Here is a 25,621-nt window from a genome sequence, read left to right as displayed (position 1 = left end):
AGTGCCCCAGAAGTGACCAGCAAGCATGCGTCCTGTCCGGAGAACTCGGTGTCAACCCCACCAATTTAACACAGTCTGATTTCAGTGATGTGAAATGGGAAGAAATGTGTTCCTCAGAATGAATGAGATATGGGCATGAAATCGATATGCTTTTGGCTGTACTGGTGATCATTTCACCTGGGTTTCCTGGAACGTCGCTGGGTTTAGCCCTGAAAGGCACTCTTCTAATGAAATCTCTTAGTCCTGGACAAAGGCAATCACTCTACATAGCCCAGTCCTCTTCTGGGGTCCTTATCTCTGGCCTGAGGGGGCCTTGTTTTATACTATATACTAGAGGCCTGGGGCACAAAATTCATGCAAGGGGGGGGGGGGGTCCCTCAGCCCAGTCTGCAACCTCTCCAATCTGGGAGCCCTCTCACAATCCAGGACTGCTGGCTCCTAACCACTCACCTGCCTGCCTGCCTGATTGCCCCTAACCACTTCTGCCTGCTGGCCTGATCGCCCCCAACTGCCCTCCCCTGCCGGCCCTATGGCCCCCAACTGCCTTTCCTTGCCAGCCCGATTGCCCCCAAGTGCCCTCCCCTGCCAGCTCAATTGCCCGCAACTGCCCTCCCCTGCTGGCCTGGTCGCCCACAACTGCCCTCCCCTGCCGGCCTGATCGCCCCCAACTGCCCTTCCCTGCTGGCCTGTTTGCCCCAGCTGCCACCCCTGCCAGCCTGATTGTCCACAACTGCCCTTTCTTGCCAGCCACCTTTCATAGATATAGAATAAACTTGCTTAATTAGACCTGCTTTCTGATTTTGCTAAACCTTTTTCCAGCCCAGTGAAGCACCCCAACTTCTCTTTCAGGTAATTGTAATCAACACAGCAGTAAATATCAACACAAAGCAAATTATTATTGTAGATCACACAGGGAGAACAAAAGGTAAAATATTTAACTGTAGCAGTGTTTGACTATATTATGTGCAGTGAGAAAACCTGAAGTCATTTTCAAGTTCCAACATTTCTTACTTGTTTTTAGTCAGGTCGTTCCTAAACTTTCTAAATCTCCATTTCTGTCTAAGGAAGGGGAAATAGGATTCCACTGAGTCTCCTATCTACCTATTCCAGGATTTCTGTGAGGATCAAATGAGATGAGGCACATAAAAATGCTTCACAAACATTTGGTTAATGTGTAAAATGTTTGCACCTGGCTATAAAGCAAGTCATGTTCCTGGACTGAAGAAACTCCAAGGAGGCTAGTTGCTAGGGAGAGGGAGCAGGGCATTGCTATGTGACATCATTACCAGGCGCCCACAGCAACCGTTTCTGGGCTGGGCTGGGCTGGGCTGTGGGCTGCATTTTGCGCCATGGGGCCTTGGCAGCTTTGGCTGCGATTTGGTGGGCTGTCACTCAGAGGTGGTGGCAGGGCCTGTGTCCCACCTGGGGGCAGCTGAGTGTTGTTTTGTCTGCACCAGGTCCATGGTGCTGTTTATTTTTAAATGGCCAGTGCGTGTCATGGCAGCTCCTGTGTTGAGTGTCTGCCCCCTGGTGGTCAGTGTGCATCATAGCTACCAGTCAGATGGACACTTAGCCTTTTACATATACTCCTAAAGGCCCGGTACATGAAATTCATGCACGGGGGTGGAGGAGGGGTCCCCTCAGCCCAGCCTGCACCCTCTACAATCCAGGACATCCCTCTCACAATCCGGGACCACTGGCTCCTAACTGCTCACCTGCCTGCCTGCCTGATCACCCCTAACTGCTTTCCACTGATGGCCTGGTCACCCCAACTGCCCCCCCCCCCTGCTGTTCTGATCGTTCCCAACTACCCTCCCCTCCTCCAAGCTGGCCTGGTTGCCCCTAACTCCCCTCCCCACTGGCCTGGTCACCCCTTACTTCCGCCCCCCCTTGCTGGTCTGGTCGCCCCCAACTGCCCCCCCCCCCCCCCCCCCGCTGACCTGGTTGCCCCACGCAGTCTGCTTTTCATTTGTTTGGTCGCCCCTCGCTGCCCCCCCTGCCAGCCTGGTTGCTCAACACAGCCCACTGTTCAGTCATTTGGTTGCCCCTCACTAACCCCCCCTGCCGGCCTGGTTGCCCCCAGCAGCCTGTTGGGTCATCCGTTCACTTGTTTCAGTTCAATTAACTTTTAAGTTTAATGTAATTACAAAAGATTACAGATTATAATTCTCATATTTTATTTTGGACGCAAGTTTTAACAAAAATGAATCTAAAATTTACCTGTAATAGCAAATGGATAAAAACCACAAGAAATTTTGAAAAACAAAAAGTAAAGGAGGGGAGCATTTGTGTTGTGCAATATTATAATATTTTAATTTTACAATAACAAATGGCTTTATACCTATGTACAAATTGACAAACAGATCTCTGTAAGGAAATAAAGAGCCCAAAAAGTGTATTTTAAAAAGGTGGAAATTCAAATCAGTAGGGAAAGGAAATATTTTTTTTTTATAAAAGTGTTCTCAGAGAGTTGATTAACAATTTGAAAAAATACTACAAAATAATGAATGTAAATGATACGGAATTTTTGGACTGGAACACAGATTCTTTGTCCGCCAGAATTGAAGAATGAATCCACAGACAGAAAGTGGTATAGCAAAGGTGGAGATTTACTGAAGAACAAGTACAGACTCCCACATGGGGAGAGGGAAAGAGTCCCACAGAATGGACTCCCACTTGGGGAGGGGGAAAGGGTCCCACTGGGTTCCTTTTCCCTATGGCTTATAAAGGCTGCCCATCCTGGTGCCTTGACATCCCCTCTGATTGGTCACTATTCCCTTACACTGGTTACTATAGTAACTCCTGTGCTCAAAGGTTGAACCTCACTTGTGAGGTTCTCTCCCCCACCCCTCCTTCCCTATTGTTTTCCTATTCCCTTTGGGCTTTCTCCCTCTCCTTCTGAATGAAGGGCTTCCTTCTCTTCATTTTGTGAATATAGACCTTTTGCTGTTCTCAGTTTCCTCAGTCTGTGGAATATACTTGTTGCAGCTTTCCAGCTCCCCTATTCTATGGAAATATACCTTCTGCTGCTCTGCAGCTGTGCTTTCCTCCATGGTCCCCTTAATTTCCTTCTAATGTTTCCTAAATCTGTCCTATTTTACCCCAAAAATTCATGTTTCATGAATATGACATTACAAGACAGCTAGAGAAAGGTAAATATATGAATTTGAGATAGAAAATAATTTTTGTCTATTATATTGGAAAAGATTGATGGTATTGACTCTAAAAATTTAATAGCTTGGGTATGTAAAAAGATGGTCAAAATTACTTTTTTCAAAACTCCATGCAGGTCCGTATTAGCCTTACAAACCTGACAAACTAGCTTAGTATGTATAGCCCTTGTCCTGGGACATTTGTAGAACGTTATCAGCAGCACTTGTTTAAAACTGCAACTTCCTGGGACAGCAATAACAATTGGAAAAGATAATTTAAAAAATTAAAGCTGAAAAACTTAGCCTGGCTGGGGCGGCTCAGTGGTTGAATGACTGGTTTGATTCCAGTCAGGGCACATGCCAAGGCTGTGGACATGGGGTGTGTAGGAGGCACCCAATCAATGTTTCTTTCTCATTGAAGCTTCTATCTCTCTATCCCTCTCTCTTCCCCTCTCTCTAAAATAAAATCATATTTTTTAAAAAGCTGAATAACTTAAAAGTTATTCTTCCTGGGAATCTAGATGGTCACATGCATGTGTGCTACTCAGGAAAGACCAGAGACGGTCCTCATCTTTCACCTCTGGCTGACCTTGTAGCTCTGCAGAAGCAGTACTAGTAAGTAAAGGCTAACAAGAGTTGTTAAGTGCCTGAGGGTTGAAGATGTGCCTCAACAGGCACACAAAGCCTCTCAACAATAGCTGGTGGACTTACTACTTCCAGGCATTTGAGCAATCTTTATCCAGTCACTAGTTGACCACTTAGCTAACCAAGCTGAGGATCCAGTGACCACACACAACAAGGAATACAGGCTTTACAGAATTTGTTCATAAAATTCACTAAACAAATAGCAACAAAAAAAACCTAACAGTGACAATACACTGTGAGTGATGAAATCTGATTTTCAAAGATGCCATATCGTATTATTTAAAATGTTCAGTTAACACAAAAATTTATGAGAGCTAAATGTAAGAGCTAAAACTATTGTTAAAAAATATAGGCTTAAATATAGGATTAAGCAATGATTTCTTTTATTTTTTTTTTTGGGGGGGGGGGGTGGGGGGTAGAGAACCAAATGCTTTAATAAGAAGCCCCACAAACATGGGAGCCATGGAGCAGGGGAGGAAAGTGACCCAGGAAAAAGTCCGGTCTATGACGTTTCAGTCAGGTGGGGGCTGGGGGGTGGACCCACAGCGAGGGCAGCCCCTCCTCTTGACCTCCAGGGGGCGCCACGCAGTCTTCCCAGCTCAGCAGGCATTTTGGGCAACATGCTTCCGAAGACCACGGTGCTGCTGGATTTAATAAAGATTTATTAAATTTAAAAAAGAAGAAAACAAAGCAACTAGCAAGATAATATGAATAACATAAATCTGTTATAATAAAAATAATTTAAAAAATGATGTTTGCAGAGCATTGAAAGAAATGTTTGAACATGTGGGCAACAAACTGTTAACAGTGGTTGCTTCTAGAGAATGGAATTACCCCAGCTTTTCACTTCCTGCTTTATAGATATCTACAGCATTTACAGTTTTATAACAGTACACATTGTTTTGGTAACTAATAAAACTTGACATAAAATTAAAAACAAAACACAAACCCTCCTGATGTGAGTCCTGAGCAGAGGCCGCCTCCGCGGTGTGCACCCTCCCTCGTCGGCTGGACCCAGTCCTCTCACCTGCACACGCAGCGGGTGTTCTGGCACCGCTGTCCCCGCGGCTGGTTCGTCCAACCTCTGGCTTGTCTCCAGCACCACGCGCCCGGCCTTCCTGGAGCTCCGCACCTTCGCGTTGACTGTGGCCCTTGCCTTGACGGTTCGCGATTTTACAAATTACATTGGATGGACTTTGTTCCTTTTAGAACGCCTCTTTCTGGTGGGTAACCCACAGCACGTGAATTTTAGGAAGGCTCGGAAGGCCCTTCTAGCCAACCCCGGCCGGCCCTGGCTGTGGGCAGAGGAAGAGGCGGGGGTGCTGCCCTCAGGCTGCCCAGCTTGGCGGTGGCTTTCAGGGGCGGCTCCCTCTGGGGCTGCACCCCTGATGCTGCTGCTGCTGCTGTGGAGGCGGCGGCTGTGGGTCGGGGGGCAGCCCCCAGGGCCAAGCTGCAGGTCTGGGCTGGGGGGAGCTGTCCCGAACTCGACGGACTCCAATGGGGGAGGGGTGGTCATGGATTCCAGGCTGGGTGGGGGCCCGGTCACGTTGAAGCACAGGTAGTGTGGGAGGATGGAAGACTCTTCAGCCCCCCCATCAGATGGCTGAGACCCCTCTTCAGTCCCCCCATCAGATGGATGAGACCCCTCTTCAGTCCCCCCATCAGATGACTGAGACCCCTCTTCAGTCCCCCTATCAGATGGCTGAGACCCCTCTTCAGTCCCCCCATCAGATGGCTGAGACCCCTCTTCAGCCCCCCCATCAGATGGCTGAGACCCCTCTTCAGTCCCCCCATCAGATGGCTGAGACCCCTCTTCAGCCCCCCCATCAGATGGCTGAGACCCCTCTTCAGTCCCCCCATCAGATGGCTGAGACCCCTCTTCAGTCCCCCCATCAGAGGGCTGAGACCCCTCTTCAGTCCCCCCATCAGAGGGCTGAGCCGCCTCGTAGCTTGAGGAAATGTCACTGCTGTCAGGGGAGCGGTAGGGCCTTACCTTCACCTTTCGGCCTGGCATCTTGGTCTCCATCATCCTTAGGATCAGGTAAGTGCCCATCTCCCTGTCATATTTCCTCTCCCCTACAGACTGCTCTACCTGGTCTGGCTCGAAGCCGAGCGTCTGCATCATTTCCAGGACCTGGGGGTCCAGGTCCCCCCCGGGCGGCTCGCTGTAGGGCCTCAGCTCCTCCTGGCCCCTGTTGAGCCAGGGGTGCTGCATGACCTCGTCCAGGGTCGGCCTCTGGCTGGGGTCCACAGTCAGCAGCCACCTGAGGAGCTGCTTTCCTTCCCTGGACATGCGGGGTGGGGCCTCGAACTGCCCGGCCAGGACCTGCCTCTTAATTTTCGCTAAGCTCTGCCCCTGGAACGGCACCGTCCCCGTCACGGTCCTGTACAGGGTCACGCCCAGGCTCCAGACGTCCGCTTTCCGGCCGTCGTACGGTTCCTGCCGCAGGACCTCCGGGGCCATGTAGTAGAAGGTGCCGCAGAAGGTGCTCAGTTTGGAGTCGTCGCTCACCCTCCGCCCGAAGCCGAAGTCGGCCAGCTTGACGGTGCCGTCCTCGTCCAGCAGGATGTTGTCCGGCTTCAGGTCCCTGTGGGCGTGGAAGGACATGTGTGAACACGTGGGCACCAGACTGTCCACAGCGGCCGCTTCTAGGGAAGGGACTCACCCAGCTCCCCGCTCCCCGCCTTATGGCCATCTACAGCAGTGACAGTTTGACAACATGCACACGGTGTGGACTAATCAGACCTGTGGGCGATGCCCCGCCGGTGGCAGTACTGGAGCGCCGACACCACCTGCCGGAACGCGGCGCGGGCCTGCCGCTCGCTCAGCGGGCCGTGGCTCTCCAGGTGCTCACGCAGGTCCCCTTCCCGCACGTGCTCCATGACCAGGTAGAGCACGTCTGGGGTGGCGATCACCTCAAAGAGCTCTGTGATATTTGGGTGCTGGAGGCTTTTAAGGCAGTAGACTTCCCGAGAATATCGAGAGAAGCCCTTCGGACTAATGGCTTTCACAACCACCTCCGTCCCCGTGGGCACGTGCCAGGCCAAATACACCTTGGCACAGGCTCCGTGGCCAATCCTGTACTGGAGAACATAGTCTCCAATACAGTGCTCCTGGGTGTCAGAGGGGGCTGAAAAGTCATTAGACATCGCTACTCCAAAATAACAAACAAAAATAAATAACTAAAATAAAAAAGAAAAACAAAAAGAAAAATAAAACAAAAAATAAAACAAAATAAAAACAAAATTAAATTAAATAAAAGAAAATAACAACAAAAGAAAAAAAACAAAATAAAAAATAAAATAAAATAAAAATGAAAAAAAAAAGAAAAATTAAATAAAAGAAAAATGAAAAAAAAAAAAAAAGAAAACAAACAAAAATGAAAAAAATGGCAAAACCTATCTAAGGAGTCCAAGTCCACAGGTCACCACAATCAGCTTCCTGGGCTATAACGGACAAAATCCTCTGCCCAGTCAGGGCCTTTTTATAGGAGTGGTTTGCAATTCCATCACAATGGCACCTTATGAGGTCAGAGCAAGAAATGGACCAATCCCGGCTGGGGAGTGGTTTGCGATTCCATCACAATGGCACCTTATGAGGTCAGAGCAAGAAATGGACCAATCCTAGCTGGGGATAAACCATAGTGGTTTTCTCACTTTTTGGTCTCATGACCCTTATACTCTGGAAAACACAAAAAGACACACACTTTTGTTTATTTGGGATATTATATTGATATTTATTTTATTAGAAATAAAAATCTATAAGATGTGTGTGCGCACACACACACACACACACAGAAAAGTCTGACTTATTCTCATGCTCCAGTTCTCAGTTCAAATATCACCTGCTTAGTTCTAAGATCAGATATCCCTGATCCATCCATCCCTACCTACCTCACTCAGGCCATCACGTTTGTCATCTTCATAGCACCGACCACAGTGGGGCTGATTCTTGTTTACTGTCTGTCTTTCCCATGAAGGAAGGGGCAGGACTATAGTGTTCCCGGAGTCTAGCACAGTGAGTGGCAACAAAATAAGTGTTTAATAAATGTTTGTTCACTGGATTAACAGAAGAGTTTGTGGTAACAAAATATGACCAACTATTAATCAAAGTGATTCTAAAAAACAGTCATGTTCTGTCCTCACTCAGCTTTTGGGGCAGATAAGATAGGACCAAGGAGTGCTAAAGTCTGGGTTTCCAGGTCTGTGGTTGCTCAGTGAGACTGAGGAAAAGCCAGCTGGCAGGAGCCTCGCTGTAAAGATTCAAGAAGATGATTCGTCCTTCCACTGGCACTTGCTAAGGACGAAATAAATTTGGACCTGCAGTAAGGCTGCAAGGTATGTTTACATGTTGAATATCCATTTCCAGATTACACAAAAGACTTCTCTGGATGAAAGAATGTCTACAGAGGTACAAAGGGTGGGGTAATATGTTGGGGCAAATTCCACCCTTTATGGAGGCAGAGAGGGAGCAGGCAGCCCTGAGGACACTTTGGGGGAGCCTCTGGCATATTCTATTTCAAACTAATCTTCTAAGAAAAATTCCCACTTTCAGTACATTGAGTGTTTTAATCACATGTATGTTATTCTAGTAATCATTTTCCTTTAACACTTCCTAAAGTCTCAGCTTTGTGTAAAGTGAATCTTTAGAGGGATTAGCCTGTGAGCTTCTCCCTCTAAAACACTTTCGTTTGTTCATTTTTACCTCACTGCTGTGATACTCAGCTCCTAAACATGATAGTCTTTGCTGCTGAGCTGATTGGGACCCAAATGGGGGACATTTCATCAATTCTAGACAGATGTTTACAAGTTACAGTCAGAGATTACAAGCAATGATTTCTTAAATATGACACCAAAAGCACAAACAATAAGAGTAAAAGATAGATAATTTGTACTTCATCAAAATTAAAAACTTTTGAGCTTAAAGGACACCTCAGTTTGTTGAGCATTGTCCTGTGCATCAAAAGGTTGCAAGCTTGATTTCCAGTCAGGGCACATATCTGGATTGAGAGTTTGATTCCTGGTTGGTACATGTATGGAAGGCAACTGATCAATCTCTCTCTCTCTCTCTCTCTCTCTCTCTCTCTCTCTCTCTCTTCCTTTCTCTTGTTCTCACTCTAAGCATGTCCTCAGGTGAGGATTAAAAAATAAAACAAACATTTGCCAAAATAAAATCCCCCTTAAAAAAAAAAAAAGAAAGTGAAAAGACATTCCACAAAATGAAGAGTGATTACTAATTTGTACAAAATTTCCTTTGGGGTTGATAAATTGTTCTGAAATGAGATGATAATGATGGATGTACAACATGTGATTATATTAAAAACCACTGAATTAAAATATTTTAGGAAAAATTGTTGGAATAAATTTTATTTCATTATATAGGCATATTTTGGAGAAATTGTGAGTTCAGTTCCAGACCACTGCAATAAAACTTGTATTGCAATAGAGCAAGTTGTAATCTGTTTGCTGGTGGATGGTCTTGCCCTTAATTTGTAAAACATGCAACATCTGAGAAGTGCAATAAAGTGAAGTGCAATAAAACATTGTATCCCTATAGTCGTATCTCCCATTTTACCTAATCACCTGCTCAGTTTCTCTTTTTAATGTTTCTTCATTGTTATTATCTAAGACAATATAAAAATATTCAAAAAGAATTTTCCAGTAGTTAATACAATATAGATGGTCATCCACTTAGAATGGTTTGACTTAACGATTTTTTGACTTTACAATGGGCCCAAAATGAAATTACTCAGTAGAGACTGTCCTTAGAATTTTGATCTTTCATGCTAGTGTATGGGGTACGATATTCTCTTGTGATGCTGGGCAGGGGCTATGACCTGCAGCTCCAAGTTAGTGGTGGCCATCTTGTGATGATGTGGGGTGGCCATCTTGTGATGACGTGAGGATGTCATGCAAGGGCGCGAGGGCCACCTAGGCTTTTATTAGTATAGATTCCTGCCTAGGGATAGGCTGATTGCACCAGGCTGGGGACACCTGACCCAGGGGCTTTCTGCCCATAGGCCAGCCAGCATCTAGGACTTAAGGCCTCACTTGGGAAAATAAGAGAATTTGGAAATTTGGACTTGGGAATCTGAAGAACTGAGGACATGATCTAAGAACACTAGTCCTGGCCTGGCTTTTCAGGTTCTCTTGGGTTCATGTGCATTGAAAGAATTTAAATAAACACCCCCTTTTATTTATTTACATTTTGGGGAGGTGGAGAAGTTAACCTCAGTACTTCTTGGGCCCTTCTGGCTAAAAGGCCCCTGGCTGAGGCAGGGAGACTGTCCTGCGAGGCATTGTAGAGGCTACCAGCCCGTCCTAGGTGCTGCCGAGAGGGGATCCGTAAGGCCTGTCGGCGGTCTGTGTGCCCAGGAGCAAGAGCTCCCAGGCTCTGCCCATCCATGAAGCAGAAGTAACATGTAATTAGCAGGATGACATAAATTATTCCCTAAACTAAGACCTAGGAAATAGTTTAACTATCTCAGTTTTATTTGTGTACTCAATAAATGTACTTGGAGTTGTGTTTGTTTCTAATCTCCTTTTCACGGTTTCCTTTTTTTCCTCCTCTCCTCCCACATCGGTCAACTTCTTGAGGGAGGAATTACATCTTCTTTCTCATGTTTGGCCCTCACATAGGAGCCCATTCTCCTGCAAGCTCCTGCAAGGGACGGGGAGCAGGTCTCTGTGTGTGGCTCCCACTGAGCACGATCATGGCACCCAGGACATTCCTAATGAGCGAGTGTTAAACTGAGATGAGTGTAGACTCAACAACAAATGCCTGAGCTGTGGATGGAGTTCTTCATCTATTCAACCGGTACTTAATGAACTCCTATTATATGTCACCAGTTGGCTCAAATTAAACTCTTATAAAAATGTTGGATGTTCTCTGCGTAGACAGGGGGGTCCTGGCAGGGATCTGTGATCTCTGGAATTTGTGGAGAGCTTTCTAGAAACCATGAGGCTTGAGGCTTCTCTATGAGGCCTCTACTCCTAGACACAGAAGCCTGAGGCAGCTTTTCTGTGGGAGGTGAAAGGACTCCAAGCCAGGACAGGTTCTATCTTTAATTCACAGCTGTGCTGCCAAAGCCCAGGGGGTGGCTGGTCTAAGATCACCCAGAGTGTGGCCAGGACTCAGCCTTTGCCTGTGGGGCCCTAAAGCCTGCCTCACTATGGAGCATCCTCAGTGCATACCTGCGACACGGAAGCCAAGGCCCGCACCGGCCTTCACCCACCGAGCCAAGCAGCTGGACTGTCAGACTCGGGGATGGGCATAAAAGCAGGTATCTGGCGAATTCATGAACAATTCTGGGTACTCTGGACCCAGGGATGGACTGTTAGAGAGAAAGACCAACCCCTGCCGAAACCGGTTTGGCTCAGTGGATAGAGCGTCGGTCTGCGGACTGGAAGGTCCCAGGTTCGATTCAGGTCGAGGGCATGTACATTGGTTGCAGGCACATCCCCGGTAGGGGGCGTGCAGGAGGCAGCTGGTCGATGTTTCTCTCTCATCGATGTTTCTAGCTCTCTATCCCTCTCCCTTCCTCTCTGTGAAAAACCAATAAAATATATATATATATATATATATATATATATATATATATACATATATATATATATGTATATATATATATATATATATATATATATATATATATATATAAAAGACCAACCCCTCATGTTAACCCAGGCGTCTGTGCTTCTAAGGTGATCATACAAACTAAATCGTGTGGGTTGTGGGGTGAAGGAGCGCAGGCCTGGGGGTGGGAGAGCTGGGGCCTGAGTCCCAGCTCTACTCTTCTGAGCAGTGTGATCTGCGACGTATCACCTCTCTCCTCTGACCCTTGGTTTTTCCCAGCTGTAAAAGGAATCCTGGTCTCAGCCTGTGTGGGTAGAGTTCCATAAGACATCTGGCACACGGCAGGGCCTGATAGGAGGGGACAACGTTTTTCCTGCTGATGGACTGTGTCTGCGCAGCAGGTCTCATTGGACAGAGGAAGAAATTGGCAAATTGTCCACCTTCTTTCACCGAATGCCCACCACCCCCTTATGAGGTGGCGATTTCTCTCTCCACAAAATATCAGCTGGGGCTCTGGCTGGTTTGGCTCAGTGGATAGAGTGTCGGCCTGCGGACTGAAAGGTCCCAAGTTCGATTCCGGTCAAGGGCATGTCCCTTGGTTGCAGGCACATCCCCAGTAGGACGTGTGCAGGAGGCAGCTGATCAATGTTTCTCTCTCATCGATGTTTCTAACTCTCTATCCCTCTCCCTTCCTCTCTGTAAAAAATCAATAAAATATGTATTTTTTAAAGTCTTTATTTTAAAAAAAAATCAGCTGGGGATGAGCAGTCAGTGAGTGCCTACGTGGCAGAGCTTCAATTCAGAACCCCAACTGTGGTGGTCTGAGGCTGCTGAGTCCAAGCAAGCTCCGTGGTGTTGGGAGGGGTCTAGAGAAGTGAAAAATCTATGCGCTCTCCTTTCTAAATGGGCTGACAAGAAAAGCAACTAGGAGGCTCCCTGGAGCTTGAGAGGATTGAGGAGGGTTGGGTAGGGAGTGCAGAAGGTCCTAGCTAGAGTCCCGCCCCGTATCTCCTAAGCGGGCTATGGCAGGGTTACCCAAGGCTTCCGCTGACTTCACTGGCTGCCAGTCACAAAGACTTCCTTCCAGTCCCTTCCATCCCAGACACTCTGACCCACGTTGCCTGCCGGGTGGGAGAGGGGGTTCTGTCATGGATGCCCCACGCTTGATTCAGGGAGGGGAATGATATCCACTTAGGTTTTCCTTGGCTTCTTAACCACCATCACCATTGCTGAGTCTGCCTGAACATCCCTGCTTCCCCACCAAGGCCAGGAGTGGACCAGGGGCCAGGGGCAGGAGCTCAGATCCAAAGGCTAGCGGGAGCCTGAAAAATATGTGCAGGAATGAATTCTGAGCAAGCCTGTTTTTTTTCTCTCTCTTCTAATCTCTTTATTAAATACCTTGTCAACAACTTTTTAAATTGACATGTATTCACTGCAACCAATGAAACCGTCCAATAAACACTCCCACCTGGCCCGCAGGTCTACAGGTGGTCAGTGTTAACTGTTTGTGGGTCACCTTTCACAACTTTGTCTAGACCAGTGATCGGCAAACGCATTAGCCAACAGAGCCAAATACCAACAGTACAACGATTGAAATTTCTTTTGAGAGACAAATTTTTTAAACTTAAACTTCTTCTAACGCCACTTCTTCAGAATAGACTCGCCCAGGCCGTGGTATTTTGTGGAAGAGCCTCACTCAAGGGGCCAAAGAGCCGCATGTGGCTCGTGAGCCGCAGTTTGCTGACCACGGGTCTAGACTCATTATTAGGGACTGAATTGTGTCCTCCCCAAACTCAAATGTTGAAATCCTAACCCCCAGTGGGACTGTATTTAGAAAAAATAAAGGTTAACTGAGGTCATAAGCATGGAGCCTTATAAGAAAGAGGCCATATGAGGACCAGCGAGAAGGCCGTGGTCACAGTCGGAGCGGCCTCACCAGAAACTCCCTGACGGTATCTTCATGTTAGACTTTCAGCCTCCAGAACTGTGAGAAAATGCATTCCTGACGTTTAAGCCACCCAGTCAGTGGTATTTTGTCAAGCAGCTCTAGGTAACGCCTACACAGAGACCCATGCACAAGGAGGAGAGGGTGTTTTGTTTGTTTATTTGAACAAAAATGGGATCATGCTAAGCGCACATTACTCCCGGATTAGCTGTTCTCATTAACGTTACATAATGGCCACTTGGCTCCTTGCTCACACCCCACACTCAATTCTGCCAGGACTTCCTGCAGGCCCTCCCATCAAAACCTGTCTGGACTCTGACCACTTTCCCCACCTTGGTGTTAGCTCCATTCTCTCTCTATCTCTCTCACTGCAGCAGCCTCTTCACGCTTCTCTGCTTCCACCCTGGCCCCCAGTCTGTTCTCCTCATAGCAGCCAGAAGGATCATTTGAAAACCTAAGTCAGCTCATGCTGCTCCTCAGCTCAAAACCTTCCAACGGATTCCCATCCCATGCAAAGCAAAAACCAAAGTCCTCACCTACAGCAACAAGGCCCTATGTCCGTGGTCGGCAAACTGCGGCTCACGAGCCACATGCGACTCTTTGGCCCCTTGAGTGTGGCTCTTCCACAAGATACCACGGCCTGGGCGAGTCTATTTTGAAGAAGTGGCGTTAGAAGAAGTTTAATTTTAAAAAATTTGGCTCTCAAAAGAAATTTCAATCGTTGTACTGTTGATATTTGGCTCTGTTGATAAATGAGTTTGCCGACCACTGCCTATGTGATCTGTGTGCGTGCGCACACACATCAACACACTCACACACACCAGCTCTATGGCTCTCCTCTCTGACTTTTCATCTACCCTGTCCCCGTGCCACTCTGGTTTCTTTGATCTTTAGATCCCACTCTGTCTTCGTGCCGTGAAATTCACCTTCCTGCAGACAACGAGCATGAGCTATTTCTTCCATAACCTTTTAAAGATAGTTCATACACATAGAAGCATTTACCTGACTAGTCTTAAAAAACACACACAGCCCTAGCTGGTTTGACTCTGTGGATAGAGCATCGGCCTGTGGACTGAAGGGTCCCAGGTTCGATTTCAGTCAAGGGTACATGCCTGGTTGCAGGCTTGATCCCCAGTGGGGGGCGTGCAGAAGGCAGCCGATCAATGATTCTCTCTCATCATTGATGTTTCTATCTCTCTCTCCCTCTCCCTTCCTAATATATATATTGCTATTTTGCATAGGGTGGTTAACGAAAGCCTTGCCCGTGAAATGATATTTGAGCCCAGGCCTGAAGAAAGTGAGGGGGTGAGCCATGCATATATCTAGAGTTGCACTTTTAAAGCAGAGGGAACTTCCCCCGAGGGAGGAGTGTACTCCATATAAGGAACAACAAACAAGGCAACCTCGTAGCTGGACTGAGTAGGTGTATCTCAGAGATTCTGTGTCATGAGAACTTTCTTATTCTTTTTTACACCTGCATCCTGTTCTATTGTGTGTATGCACCATTGAGAAGGCTAACCCCTATTTTGTACAACTACTGTTTGGAATTCTCTGCTATTTTTTAGATGGCCTCTTATTCTAAAAAATAATAATAATAATAATAACTTTGCTTTCCAGCCTGCTTTAGCATGCTTGAATAATGAGGAAGATAAACTTAGCTGTCTGACCTTGTAGGCCAGAGACTAGATACGCCCATACTCTCAATGCCATTCAAGGTGCATTTTTTAATTGGATGGAACTGTGTTGTTTTCAAGGCCACCAGTGAGATAACCACTAAGCACACATAGGGCTGGCTCTTTAATAAAAAGGGAAGTTCTGCTTGTAGCTTTGCTTAGAATTTGAATTCATTTTCTCTGAACCCACCGTGGTGAATAAAGTGTGACTCCAAACTCTACGAGCATTGCTTGATTTATTCTGGTTCTCTGTAACACCATAGTTTAATTAGTCTCAACTGGTGGGAATTTAATAGACTTCTGGAATTTTAGTTCTAGCAGTTACCTTTGCAGTGTTGAGAACAAAATTCAACTTAGTACATTTGAAAATCTGTTTAGCTTTATTAAGTGATTCATGAATCGAGCAGCATCCCATCAAGCAATAGAAGGAGCCTCCTAGGGGTTGTACAACATGGAAGGTTTTTATACTCAAAAAGAGGGTGGGACTAAGGAGTTAAAGGAATGGATTATTTCTGGCAAGGACAACTTTCCTTAGGGCAGTGGTTCTCAACCTTTCTAATGCCGCGACCCTTTAATACAGTTCCTCATGTTGTGGTGACCCCCAACCATAAAATTATTTTTTTGTTGCTACTTCATAACTGTAATTTTGCTACTGTTATGAATCGTAATGTAAATATCTGTGTTTTCCGATGGTCTTAGGCTCTACAGCAGTGGTTTCCACAGGTTGAGAACCGCTAGCAGGGTCGCCTAAGACCATCGGAAAACACAGATATTTACATTACGATTCATAACAGTAACAAAATTACAGTTATGAAGTAGCAACAAAAATAATTTTATGGTTGGGGGTCACCACAACATGAGGAACTGTATTAAAGGGTCGCGGCATTAGAAAGGTTGAGAACCACTGCCCTAGAAAAAGGAAGCAGAGTTTAACCTTTTGCACTCGATATCGAGATTAAAATTACTCTTTGAATGTATCAATAATTTGAAATATAAAAAAAATCCAAATAAATAAGTTTGTATGAAAAGAAACTCCAGTTTTTTATTCTACTGCTGCGCTTTGTAAAATCTGGGATATTTAAAAAATTAAATCCCGAGTAGAATAAAGGAATCGAGAAAAAAAGCAAGGGAGTGCAAAGGGTTAATTTACAAACCAAAGTCAAATTAATGGTCATAAAATGTCAGAAAAAAAGAGAATTTGGGTCACCAGGAAATTTTCAAGAAAGAATCCTGGCAATCAAACATTTCAAAAAGTGCATACCTCCAGCTTGGCCAGTGTGGCTCAGTGGTTGAGCGGTGACCTATGAACCAGGAGGTCATAGTTCGATTCCTGGTCAGGGCACATGCCCAGATTGCAGGCTCCATCCTCAGTGTAGGGTGTGCAGGAGGCAGCCTATCAATGATTCTCCCTCATCATTAATGTTTCTATCTTTCTTTCCCTCTCCCTTCCTCTCTGAAATCAATAAAAAATATATTTAAATAATAATTTTTTGAAAAGTACAGACTTCCAAAGGGTGGGGACATGGAATGGGCAGCTGGAATGGGAACAAAAATCAGAGATTGTAGCTCTAACTCCATCATTAAGGACCCCTGTGACAAACCCCTTCTGTACTGTCAAAGGGGATTTGTCAAATATGACAAAAAGATCACAGGCAAGGTAGGTACTGCTTCCGTTTGATTCCTCTGCTATTCTCTTCGCTCCATCTTCTTCCCACCTCTGTCCTTTTTTATAGCTATTTCAGGGATCTCATCAGGGCTAACATCGACAGGAAAAGGGCTCTTTTCTCCCTTGTCTCTTTCATGATGCAGGAAACCTTTCCTACAGTTCCCTACCAGATTTCCCTTCCTAGCTCATTGGGGTCACATGACCCTTCCAAAGCCAATCACTGGCTAAATGAATGAGCCCATCTGACTAACTTCTAAGTCTTAGACCAATTATGGTTTACTCCTGGGTCATCACATGAAGGTGTGGGACCCCAAACACAGTCAGTGCAGCACCAATGGCTCACCCCCTCATTGTTGCAGGTAGGGTTTCCCCAGCCTGAGACAGAGGTTTGCATGTGGGAATCTTATGGGGAGTACTCAGCACCAGCACCTGGGAGGAGTGAAGTAAACGGGAATGGATAGAGAAGGTGAACTGCAATGCAGTCACGATAAAGGCCTTAGCTGATATTTTGGAGACCTCTGGTGCTAGGATAGCTCAGAGTTGTCCTAAATCAGTGTGGGAGAGCTGAGCCTTTTTACTCTTGCATCAACCAGACAGTACTTGTGGGTTGCTCTTTGGAAAGGAGCATAACCATAAACAAAGTGGCTGTTTTCAGCAGAGGAGAAATCTCAGAGAGGGACTCAGCTGACAGTCGCTGCTGTTAATATTCCCAGCAGATTGGGAAATGAGTGCTTCAGTTTTGGAGGGGGGTGTCTGGGGGGCAAGACATGCCATCCACTATAGGGGGAGATGATGTTGCATGCAATCCCTAGCTCAATTCAGGTCTCCTAGAAACCACACTCATGTCCCAAGAAAACATGTCAGCCTTTACCAGAACCAGCTCTGGAACCCAATTATCTCACTACTCTTCTACCTAGGAAGAAGTGACAGGAGAGCTTCCAAGTGTCAGCTACTATCCTGGTTTTTAAGAGTGAGACAGCTGGGCCCTGGCCAGGTGGCTCAGTTGGTTGAAGCTTCCTCCAATACACCAAAAAGCGGTGGGTTCCATTTGCCGTCAGGGCACATACCTAGGTTTCGAGTTTGATCCCTGGTTGGGGTGCAAATGGAGGCAACCTATCCATGTTTCTCTCTCACATCAATATTTCTCCCCCCACTCTTTTCTTCTCTCTCTCTCCCCCTTCCTCTCTCTAATTAAAAAAAAAAAAAAAAGAGTTAGACAGCTGGGAGATGGCTGTGTAGACTGAGTTTGGGTGGGACCCAAGCCCTCAGACTTAAGGGGCATGATGCCCACAAGAATGAAAATCCACAGAATTAGTCTTGAACAAGCCGGGAGCCTGCTAAGCCCTGGCATCTGCTGAACTTCCCAAATTACACACATTAAGCTGTTCAGTTCCACATTTTCATAGTGTGCTTCCTGCCAAGCTTCCTAGAACAGTCTACACAATAGGAAATCAAAATGAGCAGTTAGAGCAATTATGGATACGGCAGGTCAAACAAATAAGCCTTTATTTAGGACTTAAACAGACATCATCAACAAGGGTCTAATACAAAATGGAGACTTGGACAAAGAAAGGTTTTATAAAACCAAATATCTCTACCAAAGGAGGGGAGATATATTTGCATGAGGTTTTTCTCTGTCTCACTGAAAATACTAAAATAACTTTGCATCCAGACTCTCCTGATGCTGCCTCCTCCTCCCCCACCTCCTTTAGTGAACATTCCCTAGCTCTGTCACTAACCTGGCTGTAAGGCCAACTCCTAGGAAGTGTTATGCTAGGATATGAAAGTAGCCATCGCTGAAAAGAGCTGGGGGATTAACTTGTTCACTGTTATATATCTACTTAAACATCCAAGAATTAAAGCCATACACATGAGTGTTTGTGTGTATATTCAGGAAGTACTATGTGTTACAGAAAGCCCCAACATTTCAGCTAAGTGAGAAATGCTAGGCAGTGAGGTGCTGGAATCTGATATTGCCACTATTGTAGTGGGGAGCCAGATATGGTAGAACTTTATACATAATTTTGTAATTTTATACATAGACATACATAATTTTAACAAGAAAAACTGTTTACAAGAGATTGTATTCCTCATTCTACAAGTAGAGACCTCAAGTCTTGTGAATACTTGTTATTCTGTGGACAGGGAAATGCAGACCCCTCCCTGGGCTGACACAGGCCATCCCTCCACATACAGGTCCGTGATCCTCTCTGCAATTCCCAAGTCCAGAAAGCTCTGGAAACAATGTTTTCTGGTAAGGTGGCCCTAAACGTTTTCTCGTAAGGTGGCAGCAAAATCTGACTGGAACCTACGAAAGGGTATAGTTTACACAGAGCCTATATTTCACTACAAATATGTTAACGCAATCAAAGGTCCTGCCCCAGACATATTGGTATATCTGAAGGAAGATAGCGATTTTGGGGAATTATCAGCATTTAGATGGTAACTGAAGTGATGGGAATGGTTGAAATGGTCCAGGGAATGAAAAGAGACTGAGAGGAGAAGAGGGACTAGGATGGAGCTCCTGAGGACCAATTAGTTGGTGGACCTGAGGGAGGATGCAGCAAAAAGCCAGGAAGAAGTGAGAGAGGAAGAAACCAGGTGTGGAGATGCAGAGCCCCAAGAAGAGAACCTTGGACACGGAGGAGTGGTTATCCGAGTTGTCGACTCGGAGGTCAGCACTGAACCGGAGGTAGCTAGGATTTGCAGCCTCAGTAGTAGTGTCCCCTAGAAGACTGAGACCATGTCTAAATTCTTTTACCTTTTTAACAGCGCTGAGCTGTGCTTTGGTCATTGTAGGTGCCAAATAAAGACTTGCTAATTAATGTGTCAGTTAAAGCCATGCATCAGAGGCAAACCTGCTTTTGTGAGGCCTCATTTGGGATGAAAGACTGGGGAGATAGCAGAAAGAGCAGAGAGAAAGAACACAAAAATGACGAAGAAGCATTTTTACTGTTTGCTCACTGGCATGAACGGTGGGGAAGGAGAACATTTCACTCCTTACCACGTGGGAGAACGGTAGGGCTGGGTAATGAGAAAAGAGTAGAATTGAGGTGAAAAGGGTTAAGAAGCAAGGTGGAGAAAGTAGATTAATCAAATAAACATTTTGTTCTTAAACTATGACTCGGGGCAGTTTATAGAACCTTACAAATAATCAAATCAAATAATATTTCACAAATGATAAAATAAACAGGCAGAGAAGCTGAGAGACTCTCATACAGTAACAGCTAGTTTCTGGCAAAAGCCTGGACTCAAAACGTTTATAATGGAATAGCGTCCAATGCTAATGCCTGACTGTCCCTCTACACTTCTTATCAGTAAAATCTGGTTAAAATGAACACCTAGGCAGCTGTGGTCGCCTGAATGAAATCCAAGGCATGGGGGCCGAAGCACTCTCAATGGGCAACAGGTACCGTGATGGAATCAGGGGTCAAATGGGGGGTTTCTCTCATCCATCTCCTCTGAAAACCCCTGGGAGGGAAGAGTCAAACATGGCTTCAGAAATTCACCCTGGAAAATCATTTTTAAAATGTAGTAGAGGTGGAAAGAGTGTATTCTCTTTTCCAAATGGTATTTATTATTTTTATAATCAGAAAACATACATTTTAAGCCCTAGCTGGTTTGGTTCAGTGGATAGAGCATCGGCCTGCAGACTCGATTCTGGTCAAGGGCACATGCCTGGATTGCAGGCTTGATCCCAGGGAAGGGGGGAATGGTGCAGGAGATAGCCAATCAATGATTCTCTCTCATTGTTGATGTTTCTATCTCTCTCTCCCTTTCCCTTCCTCTCTGAAATCAATTATATATATATAATTTTTTAAAAGAAAAAATACATTTTAAAGTGCGTTTTAATAAAAGGGTGGGCAGATGAGGAGAGTTAAAGTGAACCAGGCTTTTTGCCAGTGACCAGCAACCACTTAGATTGGGGTTGGTTTAAAGGTGAACTTCCATGCAAGGCAGCAACTTGCCTAGGGAAGACAATGCATGCATTTTTCTTGACTTGAGGATTTGGGAGATCAGTTAAAGGAAGGAAAAGAGAGAGAAAATGGACCCTGGAGAATGGGTATAGCCATGTGACTTTGGGGGAACCATTTTCCCCAGAAAGGGGGAAGCTTTAACCTCTACAGCAGGCGTCCTCAAACTACGGCCCGCGGGCCACATGCGGGTGTTTTTGCCGTTTTGTTTTTTTACTTCAAAATAAGATATATGCAGTGTGCATAGAAATTTGTTCATAGTTTTTTTTTTTTTTTAACTATAGTCCAGCCCTCCAACGGTCTGAGGGACAGTGAACTGGCCCCCTGTTTAAAAAGTTTGAGGACCCCTGCTCTACAGTGTGGAACAGAACATTCCAAATCATCTGGAAAGTCCTTGATAGCTTCTCAGGTGAAATTAATGAAAACCTTCCCCTGTCCCAGAGGTCAAATCCTGCTGTTCATGAATAACCTTCAAGTTGGAGTCCACCTGAATCTCCAGATGAATGAGTCTCTGGAGGACTTGACAATTTGGTCTGAAAAGATGTACTATACCGAAAGTGCCAGTTGCCCCTGCAAGGGAAACGGTTGCTTTTTGCCTCAGTGATCCCAGGCCAGCCCTAGCTGGTTTGGCTCAGTGGATAGAGCATCGGCCTGCGGACTCAAGGGTCCCAGGTTCGATTTCGGTCAAGGGCATGTACCTTGGTTGCCGGCACATCCTCAGTAGGGGGTGGGCAGGAGGCAGCTGATCGATGTTTCTCTCTCATTGATGTTTCTAACTCTCTATCCCTCTCCCCTCCTTTCTGTAAAAAATCAATAAAAAATATTTTTTAAAAAGAGATCGTAGGCCAGAAGTAAGGAAGAGCCACAGGCAATTCTGCTGGCCACTTGGACTGTAGCTCATACCCCTAGTTTTTATTGTTTTTATTTTTTTAAAATATATTTAATTGATTTTTTACAGAGAGGAAAGGAGAGGGATAGTTAGAAACATCAATGAGAGAGAAACATCGATCAGCTGCCTCCTGCACACTCCCTACTGGGGATGTGCCCGCAACCAAGGTACATGCCCTTGACCGGAATCGAACCTGGGACCTTTGAGTCCGCAGGCCGACACTCTATCCACTGAGCCAAACCGGTTAGGGCAATACCCCTAGTTTTTAACCAAAAGAATTCTACCCCTCAGACCCACCCTGGAAGAACACATCTCTAGGATACACAGCATGGAGTCCTATGCTCAACATCAGAAAAGCCAGCTTTGCTCTGGGAAGTATCGATGGGGTCAGTCTCCCTGCAATATCAATAAGCTCGTATCACTGACACGGAATAAGAGAGTTACGATAGCAGAAAAGCTGTGCCTCCCTTGCTCTCTTGCTACTTACTGTGAGAGGTTTCTTAGTGCAGGAACTGAGCCTAGACCTGGCTTGGCCACATACAGCTGGGAAGCATTTCAAGAAAAAGGGAGCCATTGTCCCCAGCAGGATGCACACGTTGCCAGCATGTCTCTCCATCAGCCCAACACAGGTTGGCTTCTCTGCCTGTGGATCAACTAAGTCCTTCTCAACAAATGTCCAAGGTTTTTGTGTTTTAAGATGCCCAAGAATGGATGTGGTTGAGGTAGATAATAGTTACCTAAGGGTTATTTTACCCAGTCTAATTTGGTAAGTATCAACCCAGTAGGCTGACATGAAAGAAATGATAGCACGTGCTACTGCAAAGCCACGGTAAGACCCTGGACCCTGACCCCCAGAGCTTATCCTCTAACAGTCGGGGCCAGAGGCATATAGGCTATGGGCTCTGCCACACCAATTGTCTCCTATAGAGGGGAACCTGCCTAGAGCTCCCTGCTCAGAGCTGTTCCATGTCCAGGACTGGCCACTGGTTGGGCCAGGACCAAGGACTAGCCTAAGGGTCACCAAGGACTAGCCTAAGGGTCACCCCCCTCTCCCCCATAGGCTAGGGGGTGCTCCATGCTCTGGGAGGCTGACCTATAGTTACTACCTTCAGAGGTTTCCTTGTCCTCTGGCTTATAGTGGGGTTCAGCCAAGTAGGGAACCCTAGCCAGAGATCAGGAGGAAGGAGGCAAGTGATATTGAGATATTCACATCTCCACTGAAGGCTACATTCTTATAAGGTGTCCCTCTCCATATCACCCCTCCACCTCCTGATTCTCTCACTTCTTCTGGCCTAGACCTGGTAATGACTCCCAACCCAAAGCAACCTTTGTGGTTTCCCCACCAACCTTTGTAAACAATCCCTTTATTAACAGTCCTCAAAGCACCCAGTGTGAATGTACCATCTGTTCCCTGCTGAGACCCTGACGGATAGAGGTTACAGAGCTCAAGTGTGCACTCTTTGCTATCTGGTTTTCTCTCTGTACTAGTACATTCTGCTCAACTCTATCAGCGAACACTCATTGCTTCACAGAGACAAGTTGGTCAGGAGGACATTTGCTCAAACTGGCGTAAGGTGAGGCGAGGTGGGGTGGCAGAAGGGAGGCAAGGAGTGCCCTGCCTCAGTGCCACCAAATACATCGCATGAACACTGAGAAAGACAACCTGGTAACCACCGTCCCCGGGATGAAGTCTGGGTCCGACCTTCCCTTGGGCAGGAAAGTTTTCCTTTTCAGATCAAATTAGTCTCTTTGGGTAAAAATGCTTTGATTTGAGTTACATTTTATTGCACAACCACAAAACAATAATCAAAAAGGTTCTCTTGGTGAGAAGGTCATTGCTCTGCTCTAACCACGCAGTTCATTTACCCAAATTAATGCAGCTAAAGGAGGGAAAGGATGAAATCTTCTATGCCATTTTTGCCTTTTAAATATTGCTAAGCTCTCAAAAAGCAAAGGTTACTGAGCATATCAAGCTATATTCCTCATTCAGCCTTTAGTGTGAGATGAGGGAGAGTGGGTAGGCTTTAAGCAGTAGGGCTATTTTTATGACAATTTACCCTCTCTGAACTCACTAATGGGGAAAATTACATTGCAAATGTTCTAAAAAAGAGACTAAAAGGAACTCAAATGATCCAAAGCTGTCTCTCACCTCTAAGAAAAATATTCTCTCTCGACTCTTTGGTGCATATTATCTTGTCTTCTTGGGATCTGGCTTTTAAAGCAGGCTCCCCCCGGGGCAGATTCAACAGCAGTCTATGATAGAAATGCCTTATTTCCTACCTAAGACTCAAATGGAAAAACACAGGATCTGAATTTATTTGTTTTCTACCCTGCTCCATCCCTTTAAAAAAGGATATACTGGTTTCTTTAGTCTTCAGTCTTTGCCAATAGGCATGTAAAAGAAAGAATCATGCGGTAATTATTAATTTTGCATGGGACCAACGCTGGCCTCAGCTTTCATTTGAGATGCAGTTACATGAAAAACAGACTGCGTTAATTTCATCCCCTCTGGGGTTGCTTGGCAACAAGGCCTTGTTCCAGATCATCTCTTCTCCTTGGCCCAGAGTGATCTCTTTGGGGTATTGCTCATGCTAAGGCAATCATCACACTGTTGCTATAGCTTCTGAATGTGTCCCTGTGGTCCTGCTGGCACAGGAGGTTGGTGGCTTTGCTCCAGGCATACTTTCTGGGGTCTATCTAAGCCCTGAGCTTGTCATCACAGAGAATGAACTATGATTGGGGAATTTGAAACCTGAACCATGGAGGTTAGACAAGAAAGAGAGAGCATAAGCAATGTCTGAGGTGATGCCGAAGGGCAGTGGGACTGAGATGGGATAAATACTGATGTCCCTTTAAAAAAGAAAAAAAACCTAACTATGTTCTGATTTGGAAATTTTTCTAAGCTATATTGCTAAATGATAAATGCAAGGTCCAGAACAGTATAGGATGCTAGCTTTTAGGGTGGTGGAGAGGAGAGGGGGAGGTATGAAAATATTGTGTTTATGTTTGCATAAGGAAAAATACAGGTGGCCACCCATGAGTGTTTGTGAGGAGTGAGAGAGATGGAGTAGGAAGAGCAGAGGTGAGAACAAGATTTTCACCTGCGAACCTCTTTATATTATTTTGCGTTATAAGCTAAAAGAATGTGTTACCTAGTAAAAGAAAAAATAAATTTTAAAAAGAATCATTAAACAAGTTAATTTTTGGCAGTGTTGAGAAAGCTGGTGAAGAGTAAGTATATGGGAATTTACTGAACTATTTTTGTAATTTTTATAGTGAGTCTAAAATGATTTCAAAACTAAAGTTAAAAGAAATGTTTACAATATTAGCAATCCCAACAAATTTTTCAGGCTTTCCTTCCATTTTAACATCATGCTTGCTACCTTTACTGAAGGAAGTCCGTCTGCACATTTTGAACATGCTGAGTGAGTTGGTAGGAGATGGGGCGTCTTTGAGCATTTTGAGCTGCAGAGAAAAGCCCTCAGCTAGGACCACTGGCCTCAATCAGAGTGTTGTAAATGGCTTCAGCTGCAGTCCCTAGAGATCTTCATCTTCTGGATCACTTTATTTGTATTTCTCTATGGGACTAAGCTCCTTGAGAGTAAGTACAATGGTTGAGTCATAGACATACACAGCTTCCTAGCATAGCACAGACATACCTTCTTCTTAAGTTTGTTTTATTTTATTATTGATTTTTAGAGAGAGAGAGAGAGAGAGAGAGGGAAGGAGAGAGAGAGAGAGAAACATCTATGCATGCCCCCTACCAGGGATCCAGCCCACAACCCAGGCATGCGCTGGGGATTGCACTAACAACCTCTTGGTGTACAGACAACATCCAACCAACTGAGCCACACCATCCAGGGCTTAAGTTGTTATTTCAAAATAATTATAGATCACATAAAGATGCAAAAAATATATAGAGAAGCTATGAATGCTTATACTTTAAAAGAAGAAAAATCTAAAATCAATAACCTAACTTTTTACCTGAAGTAACTAGAAAAAGAAGAGCAAACTAAATCCAAAGCAAGTAGAAGAAAGGAGGAGAGGGGAAAAATTAGAAAGGAAATAAATAAAGTAGACAATAGAAAAAAACAATAGATA

General features: G+C 45.4%; 2 protein-coding genes across 2 annotated transcripts in view; both read right to left on the bottom strand.

The window, feature by feature from the left end:
• Positions 1 to 5,722: 5,722 nt before the first annotated feature.
• LOC307111634 (serine/threonine-protein kinase MARK1-like) lies at positions 5,723 to 6,947 on the bottom strand (the record flags this gene model as incomplete). The annotated part of the gene is made up of 3 exons (XM_079791627.1): positions 5,723 to 5,746; positions 5,791 to 6,385; positions 6,544 to 6,947. The coding sequence occupies 3 exons, from the start codon at positions 6,945 to 6,947 to the stop codon at positions 5,723 to 5,725; spliced, it is 1,023 nt and encodes a 340-aa protein (XP_079647753.1).
• Positions 5,733 to 25,621, bottom strand: part of COMMD1 (copper metabolism domain containing 1) — a 133,868-nt gene continuing 113,979 nt past the window's right edge. Inside the window, exon 4 of the mRNA XM_079792189.1 lies at positions 5,733 to 6,385. The gene's annotated coding sequence lies outside the window, so the exon portion shown is untranslated. The remainder of the gene's footprint in view (positions 6,386 to 25,621) is intronic.

The sequence above is a fragment of the Cnephaeus nilssonii genome, assembly GCF_951640355.1.
Source record: "Cnephaeus nilssonii genome assembly, chromosome: 15".
In the NCBI taxonomy this organism is placed as follows: domain Eukaryota; kingdom Metazoa; phylum Chordata; class Mammalia; order Chiroptera; family Vespertilionidae; genus Cnephaeus; species Cnephaeus nilssonii.
This window is presented reverse-complemented; position numbering and strand designations above follow the sequence as displayed.